Below are 21046 nucleotides of genomic sequence, written 5' to 3'. Positions count from 1 at the left end.
ATGAACCTTAATAATGAAAAAACTTCCTTATTGGTAAGAGTTAGATTACTTGCTGTGTACCACTGAGATAATCACTAGCTTCACAGGGATTTTCCAGTTGTTTTAATTCCAAATTCAGAATCAATAAAGATTTTTCTGGAAACTTAATTTAACATGGTTTGATAATAGCTGGAATTGAGTTTTTTCTTTGTTGTATACAAAATGAGCATAGATAAGGAATAATTCAAGTTTAAATATGGTATGACAATAGAACTATAGCATTTTCTTTCTTCAGATCCTTTAGTGTTATGATTATAACTTTATTGTAAAGACTTGTTCAAGCTAATTATTTCTTTTTATTTGTTTGTTTTAATACATATTTAAATATGAACTTCATTTTTAGCTCTTTGAGAAGTAACAACCAAAGTTTAATTTGGAGTACGTGTGAGCTTCTTCAGGATGTAATTATGCAAGATTTTCCTGCTGAGATCTTCCTTCAAAGGCCAAAGATTGTACAGGCAAGAATTCATATAAAATTTAAGGGTTTTATTGTGCTATGAGTTGTGTCAAGTAAAAATTGATGTAAATAATACAGTTTGTTTCCAAACAAAATAGCTAAACAAAAGTTCCTTTATGTAAATTCTAGGTGCATGGAAGAGGGTTCATTTGCTATGGATTGTGTTTAGAAAGTTACTTAGTTGTAATAGTGTGTATTACTGTATAGTTCCTGGGAGCAATCCCAGGCACAGCTACAGGTTGGGCAGGGAAGAGATTCAGAGCAGCCCTTTGGAGAAGGACTTAGGAGTGTTGGTCAATGAGAAAATGAACATGAGCTGGCAGTGTGAGCTCGCAGCCCAGAAAGCCAGCCGTATCCTGGGCTGCACCAAAAGAAGCAGGTCGAAGGGGGTGATCCTGTCCCTCTACTCTGCTCTCGTGAGACCTTACTTGGAGTACTGTGTACAGTTCTGGTGTCCTCAACATAAAAAGGACATGGAACTGTTGGAACAAGTCCATAGAAGGGCCATGAGGATGATCAGGGTACTGGAGCACCTCCTGTATGAAGACAGGCTGAGAAAGTTGAGGCTGTTCAGCCTGGAGAAGGGAAGGCTGTGTGGAGACCTCATAGCAGCCTTCCAGTATCTGAAGGGGGCCTATAGGGATGCTGGGGAGGGACTCTTCATTAGAGACTGTAGTGATAGGACAAGGGGTAACAGGTTAAAACTTCAACAGGGGAAGTTTAGATTGGATATAAGGAGGAAATTCTTTACTGTGATGGTGGTGAGGCACTGGAATAGGTTGCCCGAGGAAATTGTGAATGCTCCATTCCTGGCAGTGTTCAAGGCCAGTTTGGACAGAGCCTTGGGTGACATGGTCTAGTGTGAGTTGCCCCTGCCCATGGCAGGGGGGTTGGAACTAGATGATCTTAAGGTCGTTTCCAACCCTAACTATTCTATGATTCTACCAATCAGTAATGAAGTATGTTGAACTAATACTTTGTTTCATCTGAGTAAGATGAAATTGTGTCACTGTCAGATGCACACCCTCTAATGGGCTCCCATATAATGAGCCTTTAGAGCCATAGTGACTTTATTGAAAATATAGTGTGGAACTCATACAATTTACAGTCTTGCATTCAGTAAGAAAACACTAGCTAAGCCTATTTATTCTTTGCTGTGAGTTTTAAATATTTAGAAACGTTTATGACCTGTATTTAGTGAAAGACTTGCTGGCAAGAGTGTTCATGGAGGTTCATTAATGTTCAGCTACCAGTGTTGATGATTTTCATTCGATGATAGAGAAGGTTGGAAGCAACCTTAAAAATTTTCTATTTCCAATGCCCCTACCATGAGCAGGGACGCCTTCCACTAGACCAAGTTACTCAAAACCCCATCCAAACTAGCCTTGACCACTTCCAGGGATGGGGCATCCACAGCTTCTCAGGGCAACCTATGCCGGTGTCTCACCAGCCTCATAGTGAAGAATTTTTTCCTAATATCTAATCTTACTCTCCACTGTGTCAGCCTTAAGCAATTCCTCCTTATCTTGCTACTACCACCTACCAGCCCTTGTAAAAAGTCTGTCTCCAGCTTTCTTGTAGGCCCCTTTTCAGGACTGGAAAGCTGCCATAAGCTTTCCTGGAGCCTTCTCTTCTCCAGGCTGAACAGCTCCAACTCTCTCAGCCTGTTTTCATAGGAGAAGCGCTCCAGCCCTCTGATCATCTTTGTGGTGCTTCTCTGGACACACTCTAACAGGTCCATGTCTTTCTTGGGTTGGAGGTCCCAGAGCTGAACACTGCTCCAGATGGGGGTGTCGCAAAAGAGGGGGAGAACCACCTCCCTCAACCTGCTGGTTACACTTCATTTGATGAAGCCCTGGATATAATTGGCTTTCTGGACTGCAAGCGCACACTGCCAGCTCATGTTGAGCTTTTTGTTAGCTAACACCCACAAGTCTTTCTCCTCAGGGCTGCTCTCAAGCCAGTCTCTGCCCAGCCTGTATTTGTGCTTGGTATTGCACCGACTCAGGTGCAGTGCTTTGCAAATGGCCTTGTTGAACTTTGTAAGGTTTGCATGGACCCATCCTTTGAACCTGTCAGGGTCCCTCTGGATGGCATCCCTACCCTCCAGTGTGTTGAGTGCAACCACACAGCTTGGTGTTGTCAACAAACTTGCTGAGGGTGCACTCAATCCCACTGTCCATGTCGCTGACTATTCTTTTAAAGTGTGTTTTACATTTGCAGAGCCTTTTGTCTCTGCTAAACCTGGCTTTTGGAGGAGATGGAAGATGTCAGTTAGCTTTACAGGCTGTGTCGTGCCTGCAGCAGTTGTGTGTCTTCTTGAGAAGCAGACTTAACTTTCACAGAGATCCAAGTTTTTCTTCCACAGAGCAAGGTAGGTATTTTTAGATATTTTAAATGCTGTTGTGTTTTTTGTACGGGTAAGATTAAAATGATTTTTAAAAAATGACAGTCCACAACATTATAGCAAATGTATTCTTGTGAAACTGTTTTGCTAAATAATCATGTTCAGTACTGTTCATGTTAGTAATTATTTTTGGAGTACTTGTATTATTTTAAAATACTTATTAGTTTTTACAATTTCCTGTGATTCTTCATTCGTCAGCTTTTCCCAGTATCCAGCTGTTTGTATGTCACCAGAAGAGGGACTTTTTTAACTAAACCTAAATTAAATCTGTAAAATAAAAGTGGGCAGAGTTTCAGAGAATTTTTCAAGTCCCTGTGGTTAACAATTCAGTTACTAATTTCATGAGCTATGTTAATGTTCTTTATTTTTTTTTCTTTATGCTGATGGCCTAGAAAAGTTTAATCATTATTTTAGGTTTTACGGTCATTAGGGCTATTTTGCAATGTTCTCACTGTTTAAACTTGGTAGATTTAATAGGCTAGATTAATTATAATGGTCTTCCTATTTCCATTTTGTTAGCTGAATTTAATCAACTTTGTTTCTCTACATTGGTAGTCTGGTTGCCTTCATAAGATTGCCCCTATATTTGGTGTCTTAATCACTGCCGTTGGCTGTTTCTTTGCTAATTCAGTTACAACATCAACAAATCCATGGCCTTAGTCAGATGGTATGTTTGTAGTTTTAAAACTCAAGATTTATGATTCAGCTCTAATTTTCAGTGGTTTTGCCTTGGAATTGAGTTTCCAAACTCTGCTACTTGCCAGTGATAGATTGTCCTAGTTCACCAATATTTACCTGGTGTTTTCCATATCCTACCTTAGTTACTTTTACCATTACATCGCTATGTAGAATCTTTCATAATAATGGATTCCATTAATAGAAAACATATGATTTGTATTACATAAAGGCACGGCTTCCCAAAATTCATCTATATCTTACTGTCAAGAAGCAAGAGGTCCTCCTCGTTCTCAGAATCCATCACCTGGAAGTAGTAGCCCCCGGCCATCTGTGATTGGACGTACAGTTCAGCGTCCTAGAGGAGATGGTCAAGATTGGGATGCAGCATCTTCCAGGTGACTAAAATAGGAAATAAGTATTAATAGAGGAATATATCATAAGCTCCTTGTCAGTGTGTGGGATTATATGAAAGTTTTGTTAACCTGTGAAAATTCAAGCCATATTTATGAATTGTGCAGTTGTTTAAGTGGTGGTCAGAATACCCAAGGTCAGTTTTACCTGCCACATTCTGTCCAACCAACACTTTTAACAAAATCTCGTAGTATCAAGGATCACCTGCTACAAGCTCAGGCGTGTTGCATCCCAACCAGAAGGAAGTGCAGCACGAGGGCCAGGAGACCTCCTTAGATGGATAAGGAGCTCCTGAGGAAAATTCAAATGAAAAAAGAGGCTTATAATAAGTGGAAGCAAGGACAGGCAGCCTGGGCAGAATACAGGGATGTTGTCTGGGAAGCTAGGGACCAGGTTAGGAAAGTTAAGGCTCACTTAGAATTAAACTTAGCTAGAGGTATTAAAGATAACAGGAAGGGATTCTACAGGTACATAGCAAATAAAAAACAGACTAGGGAGAACGTAGGCCCCCTCAGGAAGCTATAGGGAGAACTGGCTACCCTGGATTTGGAGAAGGCTGAGGTTCTGAATGACTTCTTTGCTTCGGTCTTTACTGGCAAAGGCTCTGACACACCACCCAAGTCGTGGAAGGCAAATGCAGGGACTGTGAGAATGAAGACCTCGGGTCCACTGTAGGAGAGGATCTGGTTCGAGACCATCTTAAAAATCTGAACATACACAAGTCCATGGGTCCTGATGAGATCCATCCGCGAGTCCTGAAGGAGCTGGCGAATGAAGTTGCGAAGCCGCTGGCCATCATATTTGAGAAATCATGGCAGTGAGGTGAAGCTCCCGATGACTGGAAAAAGGGAAATATAACCCCCATGTTCAAGAAGGGGAAAATGGATGACCTGGAGAATTACAGACCTGTCAGTCTCACCTCTGTGCCTGGCAAAAACTTGGAGCAGATTCTCCTGGAAGGCACGCTAAGGCACATGAAAATCAACAAGGTGCTTGGTGACAGCCAGCATGGCTTCACTAAGGGCAAATCCTGCCTGACCAATTTGGTGGCCTTCTATGATGGGGCTACAGAACTGATGGGACAGGGGTAGAGCAGTTGATGTCATCTACCTGGACTTGTGTAAAGCGTTCAGCACTGTCCCACACGACATCCTTGTCTCTAAATTGGAGAGACATCAATTTGATGGATGGACCACTTGGTGGATAAAGAACTGGCTGGCTGGCCTCGTGCAAAGAGTTGTGCTCAATGGCTCAAAGTCCAGCTGGAGACCAGTAACGAGTGGTGTCCCTCAGGGATCGGTGTTGGGACCGGTCTTGTTTAACATCTTTGTTGCTGACATGGACAGTGGGATTGAGTGCGCCCTCAGCAAGTTTGCCGATGACACCAAGCTGTGTGGTTCGGTTGATAACGCAGGAGGGAAGGAATGCCATCCAGAGGGACCTCGACACGTTTGTAACGTGGGCTGATGCCAACCTTATGAAGTTTGACTATGGCAAGTGCAAGGTCCTACACCTGGGTCGGAGCAATCCCAGTCACAGCTACAGGTTGGGCAGAGAAGAGATTGAGAGCAGCCCTGTGGGGAATGACTTGGGGGTGTTGGTTGATGAGAAAATGAACATGAGCCGGCAGTGTGCACTTGCAGCCCAGAAAGCCAACCCTATGCTGGTCTGCATCAAAAGGAGCGTGACAAGCAGGTCGAAGGAGGTGATCCTGCCCCTCTACTCTGCTCTTGTGAGACCTCACCTGGAGTATTGTGTGCAGTTGTGGTGTCCTCCGCATAAAAAGGACATGGAACTGTTGGAACAAGTCCAGAGGAGGGCCACGAGGATGATGAGGGGACTGGAGCACCTCCCATATGAAGACAGGCTGAGGAAGTTGGGGCTGTTGAGCCTGGAGAAGAGAAGGCTGCCTCGTAGCAGCCTTCCAGTATCTGAAGGGGGCCTATAGGGATGCTGGGGAGGGACTCTTCATTAGAGACTGTATTGATAGGACAAGGGGTAACAGGTTAAAACTTAAACAGAGAAAGTTTAGATTGGATATAAGGAGGAATTTCTTTCCTGTAAGGGTGTTGAGGCACTGGAATAGGTTGCCCAGGGAAGTTGTGAATGCTCCATCCCCTGGCAGTGTTCAAGACCACACTGGACGAAGCCTTGGGTGATACGATTTAGCGTAAGGTGTCCCTGCCCATGGCAGGGGTGTTGGAACTAGATGATCTTAAGGTCCTTTCCAACCCTAACTGTTCTATGATTCTATGATTCTATCAATTGTTATTGCTTGTGCATGTGTTTGTAAGATGCAGAAAATCATTTATTCAGTCTATTACTGTAAAGTCAGGGATTTCTCTTTTTCTCCAGCAGATAACCCCATAACTTCTTTTAAGTTGCATGGCCATCCTGTAGGTAACAGTATACAGTCTGGTCAAAAATGCTTTAAATGTTTTCAAACTCTTGTGGCTAGCCGCATAGAATGGTTTTAGCATAGTTCAGGCTGACATCTGATTCAGTAAGTGGCTTTGCTTCAATCAACTGATAGACATTATTCATCAAAAATAACATTTCAAATCAGCTGATTTTTCTTTTGCAACACTGTATTAATTGTATGTGTATTTCTTCCCTTACACATTGCTAAGTGCATTTGAAGATGACTGCCAAAACAATATGTGTTCACTTGTGATACTACCAGTTATGACATTTAAAAAAAAAAAAAGCGCCAAGCAAAATCCCATTCTTACGCAACACTTTTGGATAGCAGATAAAGACCGGGATGGAAGGAAGGATATGTGTTAAGGAAGGAGGACATTAAAACACTTGATGCTATTTTTAACATCTATACATATATGGGTTTACTCTTTGTGAGTTAACTGTCTCTTTTTTCTTTGTTTTGTTTGTTTATTAAGTGGAAACAGTACTCAAGCAAATGCAAACTCTGGAATCTCTCTGCGTTCCCCACTTGATGTAGCACATATTGACCTACCTGTTATTGAATATGAGGACACTTTGGAATTACAGATGAAGCAGCTTAGCCTTCCTCAGTTCTGTGTTTCCATCTTGGAAAATGCAATACCTCTTTTAAGAACAGGTAAGAAAGTTTTAAGTATTTCACTTATGTATCCTTCCCATCTTTACTACAAGCCTCTTAAGAAATTGCTATTATAAGGTGAGTACCTCAAATAAGGTACAGATAATTATTGGTATACTGTAGCTAGTTACAACAGTCCTTTTCTAGGAACTTTGTTCAGGGCATAAAGCTTGAATCTTCTGAGTGTTTTCCAGAATGGCTGCAGAAGTTTCAAGTGCTTTTTACTGATGGTGGGAAGTAGTGATAGGAAGAAGTGGGTGTCTGGTAGAAAAATTGTGTGGCTGGATAATATTTCATTCAAGAAGATGAAAAAATAACCACACTTAGCAAAACATGTTCTGATCTCTTTGAGCTTAGATTTTTCCTCCTGTTCAAGAAATAATAAACAACAAATCTGGAAAAAGGTTTATTTTTATTCTTGTGAATGCAGTAACAAACTGTAGCTGTGTTTAGGAAACTTTGATAACGATAATTGCAACAAATGAGTTTTTTAGGTTCTAAATTATGTCATCTTTTTGAAGGCCAGTCTTTTTGCTCTTAGTTTGTTGAAAATAGTATTTAATTGTAACCCAATGTATGTTAAAACGGATATTGGTAAATGTGGTAAGGTTTTCAAATGTAGGAGTAGGAAATGTGTATCTGTTTATGACTAGGTTACTAAAACTTGTTTTTTAATATACTTGTCAACATTCACTGAGCTGGGTAGAGGCTTTAATTTATAACAGTGATATGAAATATATATGAAACTTCCATTTACTCTTGTTTTCATGATTGTTTATAACTTTTTGTGACTTTCTGTTCTGTCACAAAATGCCAATTTACTTGTATATTTCATAGTAACATCAACGTTAATCTGTGTCCACACGAAAATTATTCAGTCTTTTTCTGTAATAAACAAAACTGAAATGAAAACAAGTTAGATTTTTCCTTTTCAGAATAGTGACCTGTAAATAATAATTCTTCACAAGCACATTCATGACTTCTGGCATTTTCTCTTTTACTTATAATGTGAAACTGCAGAAAATATATTTTCAAATTTTTTTCCATTTTTGGTGCATATCACTTCAAATCTGCAGAGTTAAACTATAGTGAGTTTTTCCATCATCCAAGATTATTTCTTTGCACCTTATTGTAGAACTAAAATAGTTTAATTATCAGGTGATGTTATTTTTTTTTCTCTTCTCTCATTTTTTTTTACACTTTTCAAACTCTAGTAGATGATACTTCTTTCTTCTACTGAACTGTAGCATGGCACAGATTGCAAGCAAAATAATTTTTTTTTTTTTTTTGCCATTCACCTGAACTACTGTAATCTGAAGGCACGCTGTGATAGTGTGACACAGTGACGCATGGTAACACGCTGTTTCTCATATGGATATATTTACACATTTATTTTCTTCAGTAAAATCAAAAGGCACTTTTACTAACATTATTATCACCCTATATGTTTAGTGTAGATTTTCTCTTTTTGGGTGAAAGAAAAACAGTAAGCTTACTGTAAAATCTGCTTGCTTGTATTTTGCAATATAATGTATATTTCAGTTAAGCTCAAATTCTGTTCCTTGTGGAAAGTTCATTGAAATTTGAGTTCCCTTGTGACCTGTCTTGTGAGTGAAGTCATTTCAGAAATCAACAGTGGTGTGTATTGTGGTTTTTTTGGTTTTGGGTCTGTGTGGATTTTTTAGTTGCGAGGTTTTTGTGATCAATTTTAAGCTGCCATGCTTGTCTGAAGTTCAGTGTTAATACTGCAAGTCTTAAAGACAATTATTTAAATCTGAACAGTAAAAGATTTGTTTTGCAATCATTGATTATGTCTTACTGTGCATTTAGTAATAATGAACTCTTAGCACATACTAATTGTAGGTTGGGAAATACTATTATTTTGCTGATACATTCATATAAGAGTATGGTGAAATGAACTTGCATGTCTGTAGATCATGACAGCTGCAGCAAGATGTTGCAGATATTTAGTTATTAATGTTTCTGAAATTATAACTCATATTAAAACGGCCATTTCTTAAAACTTGCATTACAGTGGAGAAATTCATGAAGTCATCTTTCAAATGTTTTACATGCAGAAATTTGATTAAGAATTTGAAAATAACTGAAGAGAGAAAAAGTGCTTTTTGGAGGTTTTTGAACATATTCTCTTAAATTGGCAACATTTTGTCTAAAGTAAATGGAAAATACCACTTCTGTGAGATAGGAAAAAGCAAGCTTTCAAAAAGGCCCTGTGCCACTCTTTGCCATATGCTCACTCCACTTAGGCTGCAGATTACATGAGCTGTGGTCTTTGTAACTACATGTCTAGTCACAACACATATATATTTTTTCTCAGGTATATCAACAAGGCTTCTACTGTGTATAAACTCTACAAAATGTAAAAAATACAATAAATTAATGTTCAATCATAACAAACAGTATTTTGGTTTTATTTTCTTAAGAGTTTGAAGGTTGCAAAGTTTTTATGGTAGTTAAAAATATAAATTAGAAATTCAGTGGTCTTGTGTGATGGTTTTAAATAGAAACATACCATCAACAAGTCACTGAGCCAACACTTGCACTAAATCGAGTATTTGGGGGAAACTGTCACGGTATGGTTCCCTAGGATGCTAGACAATTTTGGCATCCTCTGTTGTACGATGCTGAAAGCATTTGGCCTGGCTCCAGGTGTTCTGCCTTGTCCTTCATGAAACCTTCTAGCCTTTGACTGCTTATCCTCTATTGTCTTATCATCTGTGGACGTTAGGAGGAGGTTTATATTTGTAGTAAATGTAGGCTGTAAATTAAGTGGTGGTCCAGATTTCTTGGTTCAAGCATGAAACTGTAAAAAGTATAGAAGTCACAAATAGACCAGATTAGCCTTGTTACTAAGAGATAGTGAGTCAAAAGAAGCAATGAAAATCAATGAATATTGGCCTAAAGAAAGGGGGTGGGTGGGTGGGAGTGGAGCAAAAATTGTTATGAAGAAAAGTACACGTTTGAAGTGTGTATTCATTTTATCGCCTTTAAAAAGAAAATCTCAAACAAAACAATGTGGGATGAAAGCCACTACTGCTATATCAAAAATGCAGATTAAAAATGTTAGGTAAGATCATAGAATCACAGAATGGTTTGGGTTAAAAGGGACCTTATAATTCCAACCCTCCTGCCATGGGCAGAGACACCTTCCATTAGACCAGATAGCTCAAAGCCCCATCCAGCCTGGCCTTGAACACTTCCAGGATGGGGCAGGCATGACTTCTCTGGGCAACCTGTTCTGGTGTCTCACCATCCTCACAGTAAAAAATTTCTTCCTAATAGCTAACCTAAATCTCCCCTTTGTCAGTTTAAAGCCACTCCGTCCTTGTTCTATCACTGCATGCCCTTGTAAAAAGTCCCTCTCCAGCTTTCTTGCAGGCCCTTTTTAGGTACTGGAAGGCTGCTCTAAGGTCTCCCCAGAGCCTTTCCAGGCTGAAGAAGCTCAAATCTCTCTGGTTGTCTTTATAGATCAGTGCTCCAGTTCTCTGGTCATCTTTGTGGCCCTCCTCTGGACTTGCTTGAGCAGCTCCATGTCCCTCTTGCATTGGGAGCCCCAGAGCTGATTGCAGTGCTGCAGGTGGCATCTCACAAGAGTGAAGTAGAGGGGGAGAATCACTTCCCTCAACCTGATGGTGATGCTCCTTTTGATGCTGCCCTGAGTACATTTGGTTTTCTGGGCTGCAAGCACACACTGCCAGCTCATGTTGAGCTAGTGAATATGGAAGATCCATAGCCTAGCTCTCTGGGTGGGTGCAATAAGTGACTTTATTCTAAACTTTAAAGAAGTCCAAGTAACAGGATTTACGGCTGTAATAAATTTTATTTGCTGCTGCAGGATTTTGGGGAAATGCAGTCTTTTTTCAAATATGCGATTGCTTTAATCTCTTACATTGTGATTTTTGGCTGGTAGTTGTCATCTATGATTCAGAACTATTGGTGGTTGAGAGCAGTTAGAAGTAGTTAAGAAATGTGTAGGAAAAATTAAAATATTAGAATTCCAGATTTGGAATAATCCCTTGTTCAGAATGGTGTTTTCTGAATATTGTAATATGTTTTGCCTGTATTTGAATTTATCATCTCATTTGTATTCCTAGGCAGTAAGAGAGTGACGATGGAAGTACTCGAATTGCTTGTTGAAGACATGTTCCTTATTGGTGATGCTATTTCTGAAAATGTTTGGGAAGATGATAGCCTTTTTGCATTGGAGTTGGTAAGATTCTTTAGTCTTTGATCAGCTGTATTTACCAGTCTGCTTTTATAAGCCTCTGACATTTTCCACAGTGATTCATACACATATCTAATCTTCTGCTGAGCTACCCTTTTGAAAATCTTAAATAGTTTATTACTAGTTCTATCACTGGCTCATTATTTTTTTAAAAATGTAAGTTCTTTTTACCAGTGAAAGACTCTTAAGCAGCCATTGAGAGAAACAAGTGTAGGGAAGAGGATCTGAGGGAGAACCACTCACTACAAATGAGGAGACCAATTTGATGTAAATGACAACTTTTACTTTTTTTACTCCTTATAAACTATAAAATTAAGCAGGTAACTTTGTAATCTAAGACTGGAATTGTGAGATATGTGGTATCCATTTTTGCAGAACATTTAATATAAGAAACTTAATATAATCTTTCATCTAGTTGTATAATCTGCATCAGTATATTCCATTGCAGATAAATCTAACAGCAGTAGAAACTGTGAGGATCATCACGTATATATCGTACTGGTTATTGTTAGTAGGATAATGTTTGTTTCCAAGCCATTAACAAGCAAAACTCTGCAAATAAGCTAATAGGCTGAGTAATTGTATACAGTTGTATTGATTTTTCAAAAAAGGTGAGGGGGAGAGGGGGGTTTATGCCGATGCAACTTTGTTCCATTGGTAGAAGTTTGAGATTTATTTTTTTTTTTTTAGTAAAATACTCTTCAGACATAAAATTCACCTCCCATTGAAAGTTATGAATCTTCTTCAATTTGTGATGCAGAGCTAGACTGTGTGGTGTGATTGAATAAAGCTAATTTTGATAAAGCAATTGCAAGGCAGGAGATAAAGCCCTCTTCTTTCTTAGTGTTTGATTAAGTAAAAATAACTGAATGACCAATTTTAAGAAACAACTGTTAAACATACCTTTGCAGTATTTAGTGCTATATCAAGTGAAATGTCTTTTATCTGATGTAGACTGTGTTTTTAGAGTTGTTATGCTTCAGTGCTTAGAAAACATGCTTCCTCGTGTTTTGTATTAGCTCCAAGGGAAAGGAGGTCATGTGTCTCCTTTCTAGGAAACTTGAAAACATTTCTGGCATTGCTTTATGTTTCTTTGTTTATTGAATTTTAAATCTCTGCTCTAGAATATCTTTGTGAAGAATAGGTATTTTGTGAATTCCATTCAAAAATAGTTAAGTTTGTAGCTGTGTATATTTTAGCTATGTTTTTAATACTTCCTTCATCCCAAGTTAAGTCTAGAAGTTCAAAAATGTAGGGAGAGAATTACCAGTGAGACCAAAGTATTCAGCACTAGGGAGAGAGTAAACAGTGACACCAAAGAATTCAACACTGCACTGAAGACAGTGAGGTCTAGAACTAATGCACAGTTCTGTTCAGACGACAAACAAAATGCTGTGCATTTTGTACCATTTCTTCATTTTAAAATTATTTGGTAAATTGTGTTAATGATGCTCTGAGTGCTGTATAAACCCTGTAAAGATACAGGAATGTGTCAATTCTTTCTAATGATTTTATTTCTGATTTTTGTTTTCAGAAAGACAAATTACTTCTGGTCTTCGGTTTGCTTGGAGAAACTATATTATATCACAAAAGCAATATAAGTGCAGAGCAGCCTGAGGTGATGTTAGTACATCACAGAATGGCATTTATTAGCATTTCACTCTTCACTGTTAGATTGCTGCAAATACTTCTCCCTGTGGAAAAGGTATGCCATCACTGATTTCATGTGATTGTGATTCTCTTTTGGTTTTGCATTTAAGAGGTCAAAATGTGATACCTTCCTCAGTGTTTAGTACTGGGTAAATAGCCATTGGATAGAGAAATTAGTCCAATTTACATTGGCTGATGTATGATCACAGAAGGCAACTTTGTCCTTCAGTTATCAGCGCATTCTGCAGATTTAAAGTTTTAAAAACTCCACTTTTAATATAGTTTTTTGAGTTTCTGAAATTCAGTGTTCTTTTTTCCTCCTATAGTGTTTTTTCTAGTATGATGCATGGTTTGCAAAACTGTGCTGCCCGCTGCTCATTTATAGTATGCATGCAAGCAAAGCTAAGAAAGCCTAGAATTACATAATGTTTAAAAATCATCAGTCTTAATCTGATGGAACATAATAAGCAATTATGTTTCATATATCATAGTGATTTTAATTGTTATTTGCTTCTAGTGCTCTTTAAAAATGTTCTGTAGTAGCTCTTGTGTTTGTTTTGTGTTTATTTCAGATGTTGGGGGTCTGATATTTGGAAGGTTTTGTGGGGTGGAAAGTGTTAGAAGGTGTTTAAAGCTGTATGGGTTTAGATTTTTTTTTTTGATCAGTCTTTATTGCAGTGTAGCTCTTTTTTAGAATATTGTAACACTTGCAGTGAAAAAACCCCAAACCAGCAACAGAAATGCTAGTTCTTAGTATGTGATATTACTATGGAGTGACAACTTTTTGTTAAATACAGAAATAATTGTGGTCTGTGTATTCTCTGCCATCTAGTGTTTAGACAGTAAATTGACCCTGGCAGCGGCGTGTGTGGTTAGTGCTGTGGCCTGATCATGTGCAACTTCTGTGACTGGTTGCAGGACTGACATAACCGCTGACATTAATGAACTCTCACTTTTTAATTAAACAAATAATAATTCTTCATATAGATCTTACTCTATGTTTTTCTTTCTTTAATTTTTAAGTTGCAGCATAGTGATTGTGCTTGTTGAATAACTGCAAATGTTGGGTTTACTGTATTTTCAGGCTGTTATTCTGACAGTTATTTTGCTTTTCAAAGGCGAGTAAAGTTTTACAGAAGAGTTTGCTGAATGCTTTATTTATTCTGTCTCTGGATGTGTCCTTTTCCTTGGAGTACCCCAGCATTTACGAATCCATTGCAGCCTATCTGGAGCAGATGAGTACTGAGAACTACAGTATTTATAAACAAGTTTCAGAAGCTGCGTATTCAATTGAATGCACTTGTAGCTTTATGGCTGAAGTTCATAAGAAGGTGCGGAATTATTATTATATGAAATGTTTCCTGTAGTCATATTTCTTCACTTCCGTTTCTCTGTAGTAAAAACATAGCCAAAGAAAATCTATGAATATTCCATAGTATGCAAGATGTAGTTAATTTATATTTGTTTTCACTAGTACAGCTCATAGTGATTGAAAAAATCTTATCCTACGTAAAACCAAAGAAATAAATACTTGGAGATTGGAAGTGAACACAAGACTTGATATGGGCAAAGAAGTAACAAAGAAACAAATACTCTATGTGTGTATGTGTGTATGTGTGTATGTATGTTGTTTAGTATTTAAATAGTTCAGAAAATTTTAATTCCCAATTGGCAATTGTAGCTCTAATAAACAACTACTTCCAGACTCTGTGAGATTTGTGTGTTTCACTTTATTATGAAGACAGATAATATATTTTGCTTTCTTTGTTAAGAGATTCCTGCCTGGTACCCAAATATTCTTGTCCATTATCCGAATGGAAAAGTAATTGTGCAAAATACTGGTTCCACTGATACTAAAATAGATAAATAAAATGCAGTAATATAAATGTATAAATGTCTTAAAACTGAGTTAATCTATCCTTTATGTAGGCAGGTTCAGAACTTAATAGAAGCAGTCCTTTGCTTGTAAAATGCTATTTACAATGATGTTAACTCCATCAAATTTAAATGGCTCAATTTAATGTATTTGGTAACCAAGAGTATGAAGGCATATGTACTTACGCAAAAAAACAAACCAAACAACAGACTTAAATGTAATAATTCATTACTAATGAGTAATAGTTAAATATGAAATATTTACATACTCATTAATATTAACATATTCATTATACTCTTTCTCACATAAAATGTGTATTGATTTTAAAAGATAATAATTTGATTAAAAGGATAAAGTATGAAAGGATGAGTCTATTCCGTCATTTTAGAAAGTGTTGTGAATAGAGTTATAGTATTCATGCTCTGAAATATTAGACATGTTATTCCTATTGAGTTTAATAAAAGTTTATTTGGATTCAGCAGTTGAAGGGTTTTCAGCTCCCACGAGTAGGTTCTAAAATTTGTTTGAAATCTATTGAATTTGTTAATCAGGTTAATTATAAAACTCCTATGAAAGGCTGAACCAAACCCTACTTAGTACATTATTAAATGATGATAGATTTGGAAAGATTATGATTAACATTGTGTACTTTAATATTACTAATTCTGATAGTTTCTTTCTCTTAATTTTACTTCTCAGGGGGACAAGAATCTTTCTGAATTAGTAGAATTGGCAGATCAGGCCTTGAGTAGTCTACCCTACCATCAACACTTCCCCTTGCTTCAGGAATGCATTCATATATGTTCACATATGTGAGTACATTACTATTTAAAACTATGACATGAGTAAATACAATCTTTCTTTTATGGATAGTTTCTCGAGTAGAAACTTAATTTGCTAATTCCTTATATTTGAACAATTGTTTTCTCTTAGCTATTGAAAGGTCTCTGAATAATATGTGTCATTCTGTAGTGGATTTCTTGAAAATTGAATTTCAGGTGCTAAAGAACTGTTTTATTTTTTTCTATGTATAAGTTTTTATGTAGATAAAGTTAATATGTGATTTACAAAGAAACAATCTTAAAACTCTTTGATCTGTCTTTCAAACTTTTTAAATTTGTTCCAACTTTTATTTTACTTTCAGAAATCATAAAGAAATTATTTATTGTAGATAATTTATATTAAAGTATGGCATCTCATTTATTAAACAGCATGTTTTTATTGCTTTTTAGATTTTCCATGTCTCTAGTTTGAGAATTTAAGTTACCCTGTGGTGCCTGGAAATGTTCTATATTGAACACTTAATTAGAAATACAAAAATCTTAATTTTATACTGATTCAGAATTTTACTTTAGGGATTTTTTTTCAATTGAAACTATATTTAAGAGCTCTCTAAGTATTTTTAAATTATGAAACATAAAAGCACTTTTCTGTGTTCTAATCTTTTTTAGAATTCATTATTGTTTGGTTACTGCTTCAGGCAACAGGAAATTGACTTCAACTTTGTAACTAATATAAATTCACTTTGTGATCCAGAAGTAAAAAAATTCTGAAGGCATAGATTTTTTTTTAATAATTGTATACTGTATAATATCTAAGAGGCATATTGAAGTTCAATAGGATTTTATGTTTTCAGATGTACATAAATGTTTTTCTGGCTCCTGATTCTGAAGAGAGAATTTTGAAAAACTATGGTGTCTGATTACCTGTATGTATATGTATTAAAAAAATTAAAAAAATATATATATACAAAAGTGAAGACAGATATTATGATTTTGGCAAATGTATTGTGATCTCTGAACTTCTGCCAAGTCAATTTTCAGGCTGTATACCTTTTCGGGATGTGTTTTTCACAGAATCACAGAATCCCAAGGGTTGGAAAGGACCTCAAAAGATCCAACCCCCCTGCAAGAGCAGAGTAACCTAGAGTACCTCACACAGGAACTTGTCCAGGCGGGCCTTGAATATCTCCAATGTAGGAGACTCCACAACCCCCCTGGGCAACCTGTACAGTGCTCTGTCACTCTCACAGTAAAGAAATTTTTCCTGATGTTCACATGGAACCTCCTATGCTCCAGTTTATACCCATTGCCAGAGTTTACACCCATTTTCAGAGATTATGCTGAAATTTAACAGGAAAATTTTTGTAGGCATCTTTGGGTACTGTAAAATAAGTAATAGTTAAATTAATTACTTTTTAATTTTTAGTTGGAAGTCTGCTGAGGCTAACTCATTGCTCCAGGCTGAGGGTCAGAAGATGCTTCTCCGTCTGTTGTCTCATCCTTTGCTGAATATAAAAGCTGAAGCCTATCACTGTTGTTTGGAAGTGGTGAAGGTTAGAACTAATGCTTGCTTAATACTGTTGGTGTTGTGCTGAAAAATGCCTATTTTTTGGTACTAAATCTACTTGGTTAGGTTATATACTTCAGGTACTGCACTTCAGCATGACAAGAACTCTATAGAGGGGAAAAACCAGTGACTGACAATTTTATTTTTTAAGAAGATCCTTAAACCTTTTTTTTTCTTTTCTGCTGTTACACATTTCTATTTAATTTTGCTTTTGAAAGAATTCTAGTGGTTGGTTTTCCTTGTCTGCTGAAATGAGGTTCATAAAACCTCACAGACTTGTTTGGGTAGGACCTTTAAAGATCATCTAGTCCAACCCCCCCTTTCACTAGATCAGGTTGCTCAGAGCCCCATCCAACCTGACCTTGAATGTTTCCGGCGACAGGGCACCTACCACTTCTCTGGGCAACCTGTTGCCATGTTTCACCTCCATTGCTATTAAAAAAAATTTCTTCCTTATACCTAGTCTGAATATACCCTCTTTTAGTTTAAAACCTCTTGCCCTACTGCAACAGAACCTGGTAAGAATTTGGCTTTCTTGTAGGCCCACTGTAAGTATTGGAAGGCTGCAGTAAGGTCTCCCTGGAGCTTTCTCTTTTCTAGGCTGAGCAACCCCAGCTTTGTCAGCCTATCTTCATAGGAGAGGTGTTCCATCCCTCTGATCATTTTTGTGGCCCTCCTCTGGAATCCCTACAATAGGTCCATGTCTGAGGACACCCAGCTGGTCTCTTAGAGCAGAGTAGAGGGGAAGAATCATGTCTTCCAACCTGCTGGTAACATTCCTTTTGGTGCAGTCCTGGATATGGCTGGCTTTCTGGGCTGTGAGTGCACATTCCTGGTTCATGTCCAGTTCTTCATCTAGTATCCCCAGGTACTTCTTGTCAGGGCTGCTCTTAATCCATTCATCATCCAGTCTGTATTGATAGCGGGGGATTGCTCCAGTCCAGGTGCCAGATCTTGCACTTGGCCTTGTTGAACCTCATGAGATTCACATGGACTTACTTTATAAGGACAAATTGTATTCCCTTCCTAGCAATTTTTCACTTCCTTTAGTGTGGGTATTCTTTTTGTTTGGTTTTTCTTTTTGTTTTCTTAATTTTTTTTTTTTTTTTTTGTACCTGGACAAAACTAATTTCGTATTGACTGCTTTTCTGCTTTTTACAAGGACGTTTAGTGAGGGAGAAAAACCAATAATGTGGGGTTGTTTTGTTTTTGCTTTGGTTTTATATGGATATTTTGTCATTACCTTAATTTTTTATAAAGAGCATAAACTTCCTGGAACTGGACTTCCTATACCCTGAAGCATGGCAATGTCATATTCATCAAGTCATATTCAGGTATTCAGTAATATTGGCTCACAAAATAAAAGCTTTTATATAATGCTTTAATAATAATTTTCTTTATGGACATCAGCTAAACTTATTGTGCTTATAGCACAATTCACTAATGTACAAAGATGCTGGGGCTAGTCTTTCACAAGAAAACTCTCTCTACTGAATGATATTTTATCTTTCTGTGAGATTTTTACTTGCCTGTTTTAGGTTTTGCATAATTTAACGTAATACCAAAAACATATTAAGCTTGTCTAGTTTATTTTCACTATTCTCTAAAATAAAACCAAAATTATTTTGTATTTTTCTTAGTCCTGCGTAGCAAGGGAATTTGCAGTCAGTGATCTCTAAAGCTGTTTTTTCTTCTAGGGCTTTCAGAACTGTAGTCTTCTAAACTGCAGGGAGAAAGTCTGGCTGACAACTTCAGGCAGTCTATAAAAACAAAATGTAATAGTGGAGAGTGTTTAAATTTTTTGTTTTATGAATTTTAAAACTAACCAACTCATTTTTTTACTGAAGGACTGTTTAGGTATTCATAATATTGCTAAGCCTGTGTCTTCAATCTGCCATGGAGTACATTTTCTTCTACATCCTAAAGTTTTATATGAAATCTGTACATTTGGTCTTCAGGAAGATAAGAATGAGGTACTGTGTTTAAAAGCTATATTTATAAGTTGACGTGCATAGAAACTAGGTGTTGATATTCTCCATGGTGGTCTGAAGTTTTCACTATGGTAGTTTCTTGTATATAGAAAAGCTGTGCAAACAGTAAAGTTACAGTAAATGGAAATATTTTTTTATGATAAATTCAGATGCAAAAGAATGTTATAGGATGCTATTAAATTAAATAAAGACCAATGAAAAATGAGGAAACTGTTTTTTTTAATGTTTCAACCCTAATAAAATATGCATATGATGAAATAGTATGTGTGATGCTTTCCATTTATGGAAAACATGAAGTCTCAAGTCTTTATAAAGGTGGGATAATGTCTGAAATGTGTGCATTGGTTAAGGAGCAAAAAGACATTTTTAAATATGCAGTGTCTTCGATATAAGAATGTATTTCATCACTACAGACACATCAGCATTTAATTACCTTAGTAATATTGAAATGTTCTATAATATTATAAAATAGGGTTATATTTCCATTGGGTTTATTTATATGCATGAATGTTTAACATACATCTGCTATTTCCTAGTTTACATATATAACTAATTAGGGAGTTCTGAGCGAGGTAAAAAATTATTTAAGTTATTTGTAACTATGTAACTACTTTATAGCTGATCTACAGCTGAGTAACTGTAAGGACCTAGAAAAAAAAAGTTTTTTTTAGCTTGCCTCCTAAAATGATTTTTCTTTTTTTTTTTAACACAGTATTATGCACAGTTCAATTTAAAGTCATTTTTAGATTTTAGCATTTTAAAAGGAGAAGTAAAGTACCTTTGATAACATGCTGTGTATTTGTACTTCATATGTAATTTATCTTTTTCAAGGAAAGCATTTATTTCTACTACTCCTTTGGGTGTATTATTAAAAATACTGGCAGTTTTCTCTTTTAGTGATTCATTGAGCATAACATAGATTTCCATTGATACTGAATTTAAAAAGATTGTTGAGATGGAAAATGTATATTTACATAATTATCTCATTTTGTTCTCTTTACCTTATAATGCATTTTTTTATTAGTCTAACAAGATATATAATTAAGATCATATCCACACATACTTTTTTTACTTAGATTTATACCTGCTGCTTAAGTTTTCATAAAGCATCAGTTTAATCTTTCAAACATGTGACGATGAGAAGACATTGAGAAGAACCTTGTATTCCAAGACTGGGTATAAGATTTGCTATGTGATTTTGCAAATCCAGTCCCTTAAAGATAGGCTGGAGTGATATTATTAAAGGCTCTTCTTGTTGTCTGGGGTGAGGGGATTTTTAGCTCTGGCATAAAATGCACTTTTTTAGCTGCTGAAATTAGGTGTTTTTATGCTATGCAAGGAAGAATGAATTCAAAGAAGTTGTTTTTTTCCCCTTCTCTTCCCATTGCAGTAATATTAGCTTTTAAATACTTTAATATTGCATATAGTATATATTATGTACTGTACACTAGATGCATTAATACATTGTAAGTGCTGTATCGTATAAGTTATATACCTTTTTATGATAGAGAGCTTCAGATGAATCCATGTACAGTTTGAAATATTTGTTAACCTTCTTAGTTTGACTGTTTGCCTCAAGTGAAATTGTCATGTTACAGGCTTCAAGCCTCTTTTCTTCCTGTATCTTCAGAAGCATATCAAAGCATACCATGAAGGCTGGGAATTAAATGTATGGTCAGGAAAGAAATGAAACATAATTTATTTTACCTGCAGGATAGAGGGTCCAATAGGTGTATAAGTTGAAGTAGTGATTTGTTTTATTTCAGAACAGACAAACCAGAGTTCTAAGGGGAAAATACCCGAGTGCCATTTAGGCAGAACTATTTGTGTATCTTCTCTGAGAGGCTTTTCTAGCAACTTAAT

The 21046-nt window shown here is 36.7% G+C and overlaps 1 protein-coding gene across 3 annotated transcripts in view; it reads left to right on the top strand.

The window, feature by feature from the left end:
- The window catches only part of RTTN (rotatin), an 86370-nt gene that overhangs the window by 6633 nt on the left and 58691 nt on the right, over positions 1 to 21046 (top strand). For 2 of the 3 annotated variants that reach the window (XM_061448885.1, XM_061448887.1), the window contains exons 6-15: positions 383 to 497; positions 2720 to 2870; positions 3811 to 3976; positions 6890 to 7071; positions 11187 to 11302; positions 12852 to 13022; positions 14086 to 14298; positions 15543 to 15655; positions 17052 to 17178; positions 19040 to 19165. In XM_061448885.1, the coding sequence (XP_061304869.1) occupies positions 383 to 497; positions 2720 to 2870; positions 3811 to 3976; positions 6890 to 7071; positions 11187 to 11302; positions 12852 to 13022; positions 14086 to 14298; positions 15543 to 15655; positions 17052 to 17178; positions 19040 to 19165 (1480 nt within the window). The remainder of the gene's footprint in view (positions 1 to 382; positions 498 to 2719; positions 2871 to 3810; positions 3977 to 6889; positions 7072 to 11186; positions 11303 to 12851; positions 13023 to 14085; positions 14299 to 15542; positions 15656 to 17051; positions 17179 to 19039; positions 19166 to 21046) is intronic. The other variant, XM_061448886.1, reaches the window with a different exon arrangement.

The sequence above is a fragment of the Pezoporus flaviventris genome, unplaced genomic scaffold (genome assembly GCF_033815535.1).
Source record: "Pezoporus flaviventris isolate CSIRO_AGI_PZ_B2104156 unplaced genomic scaffold, CSIRO_AGI_Pfla_v1 ptg000007l, whole genome shotgun sequence".
NCBI lineage: Eukaryota > Metazoa > Chordata > Aves > Psittaciformes > Psittacidae > Pezoporus > Pezoporus flaviventris.
Note: the sequence above shows the minus strand (reverse complement) of the source record. Positions and strands in the feature narration are given on the sequence as shown.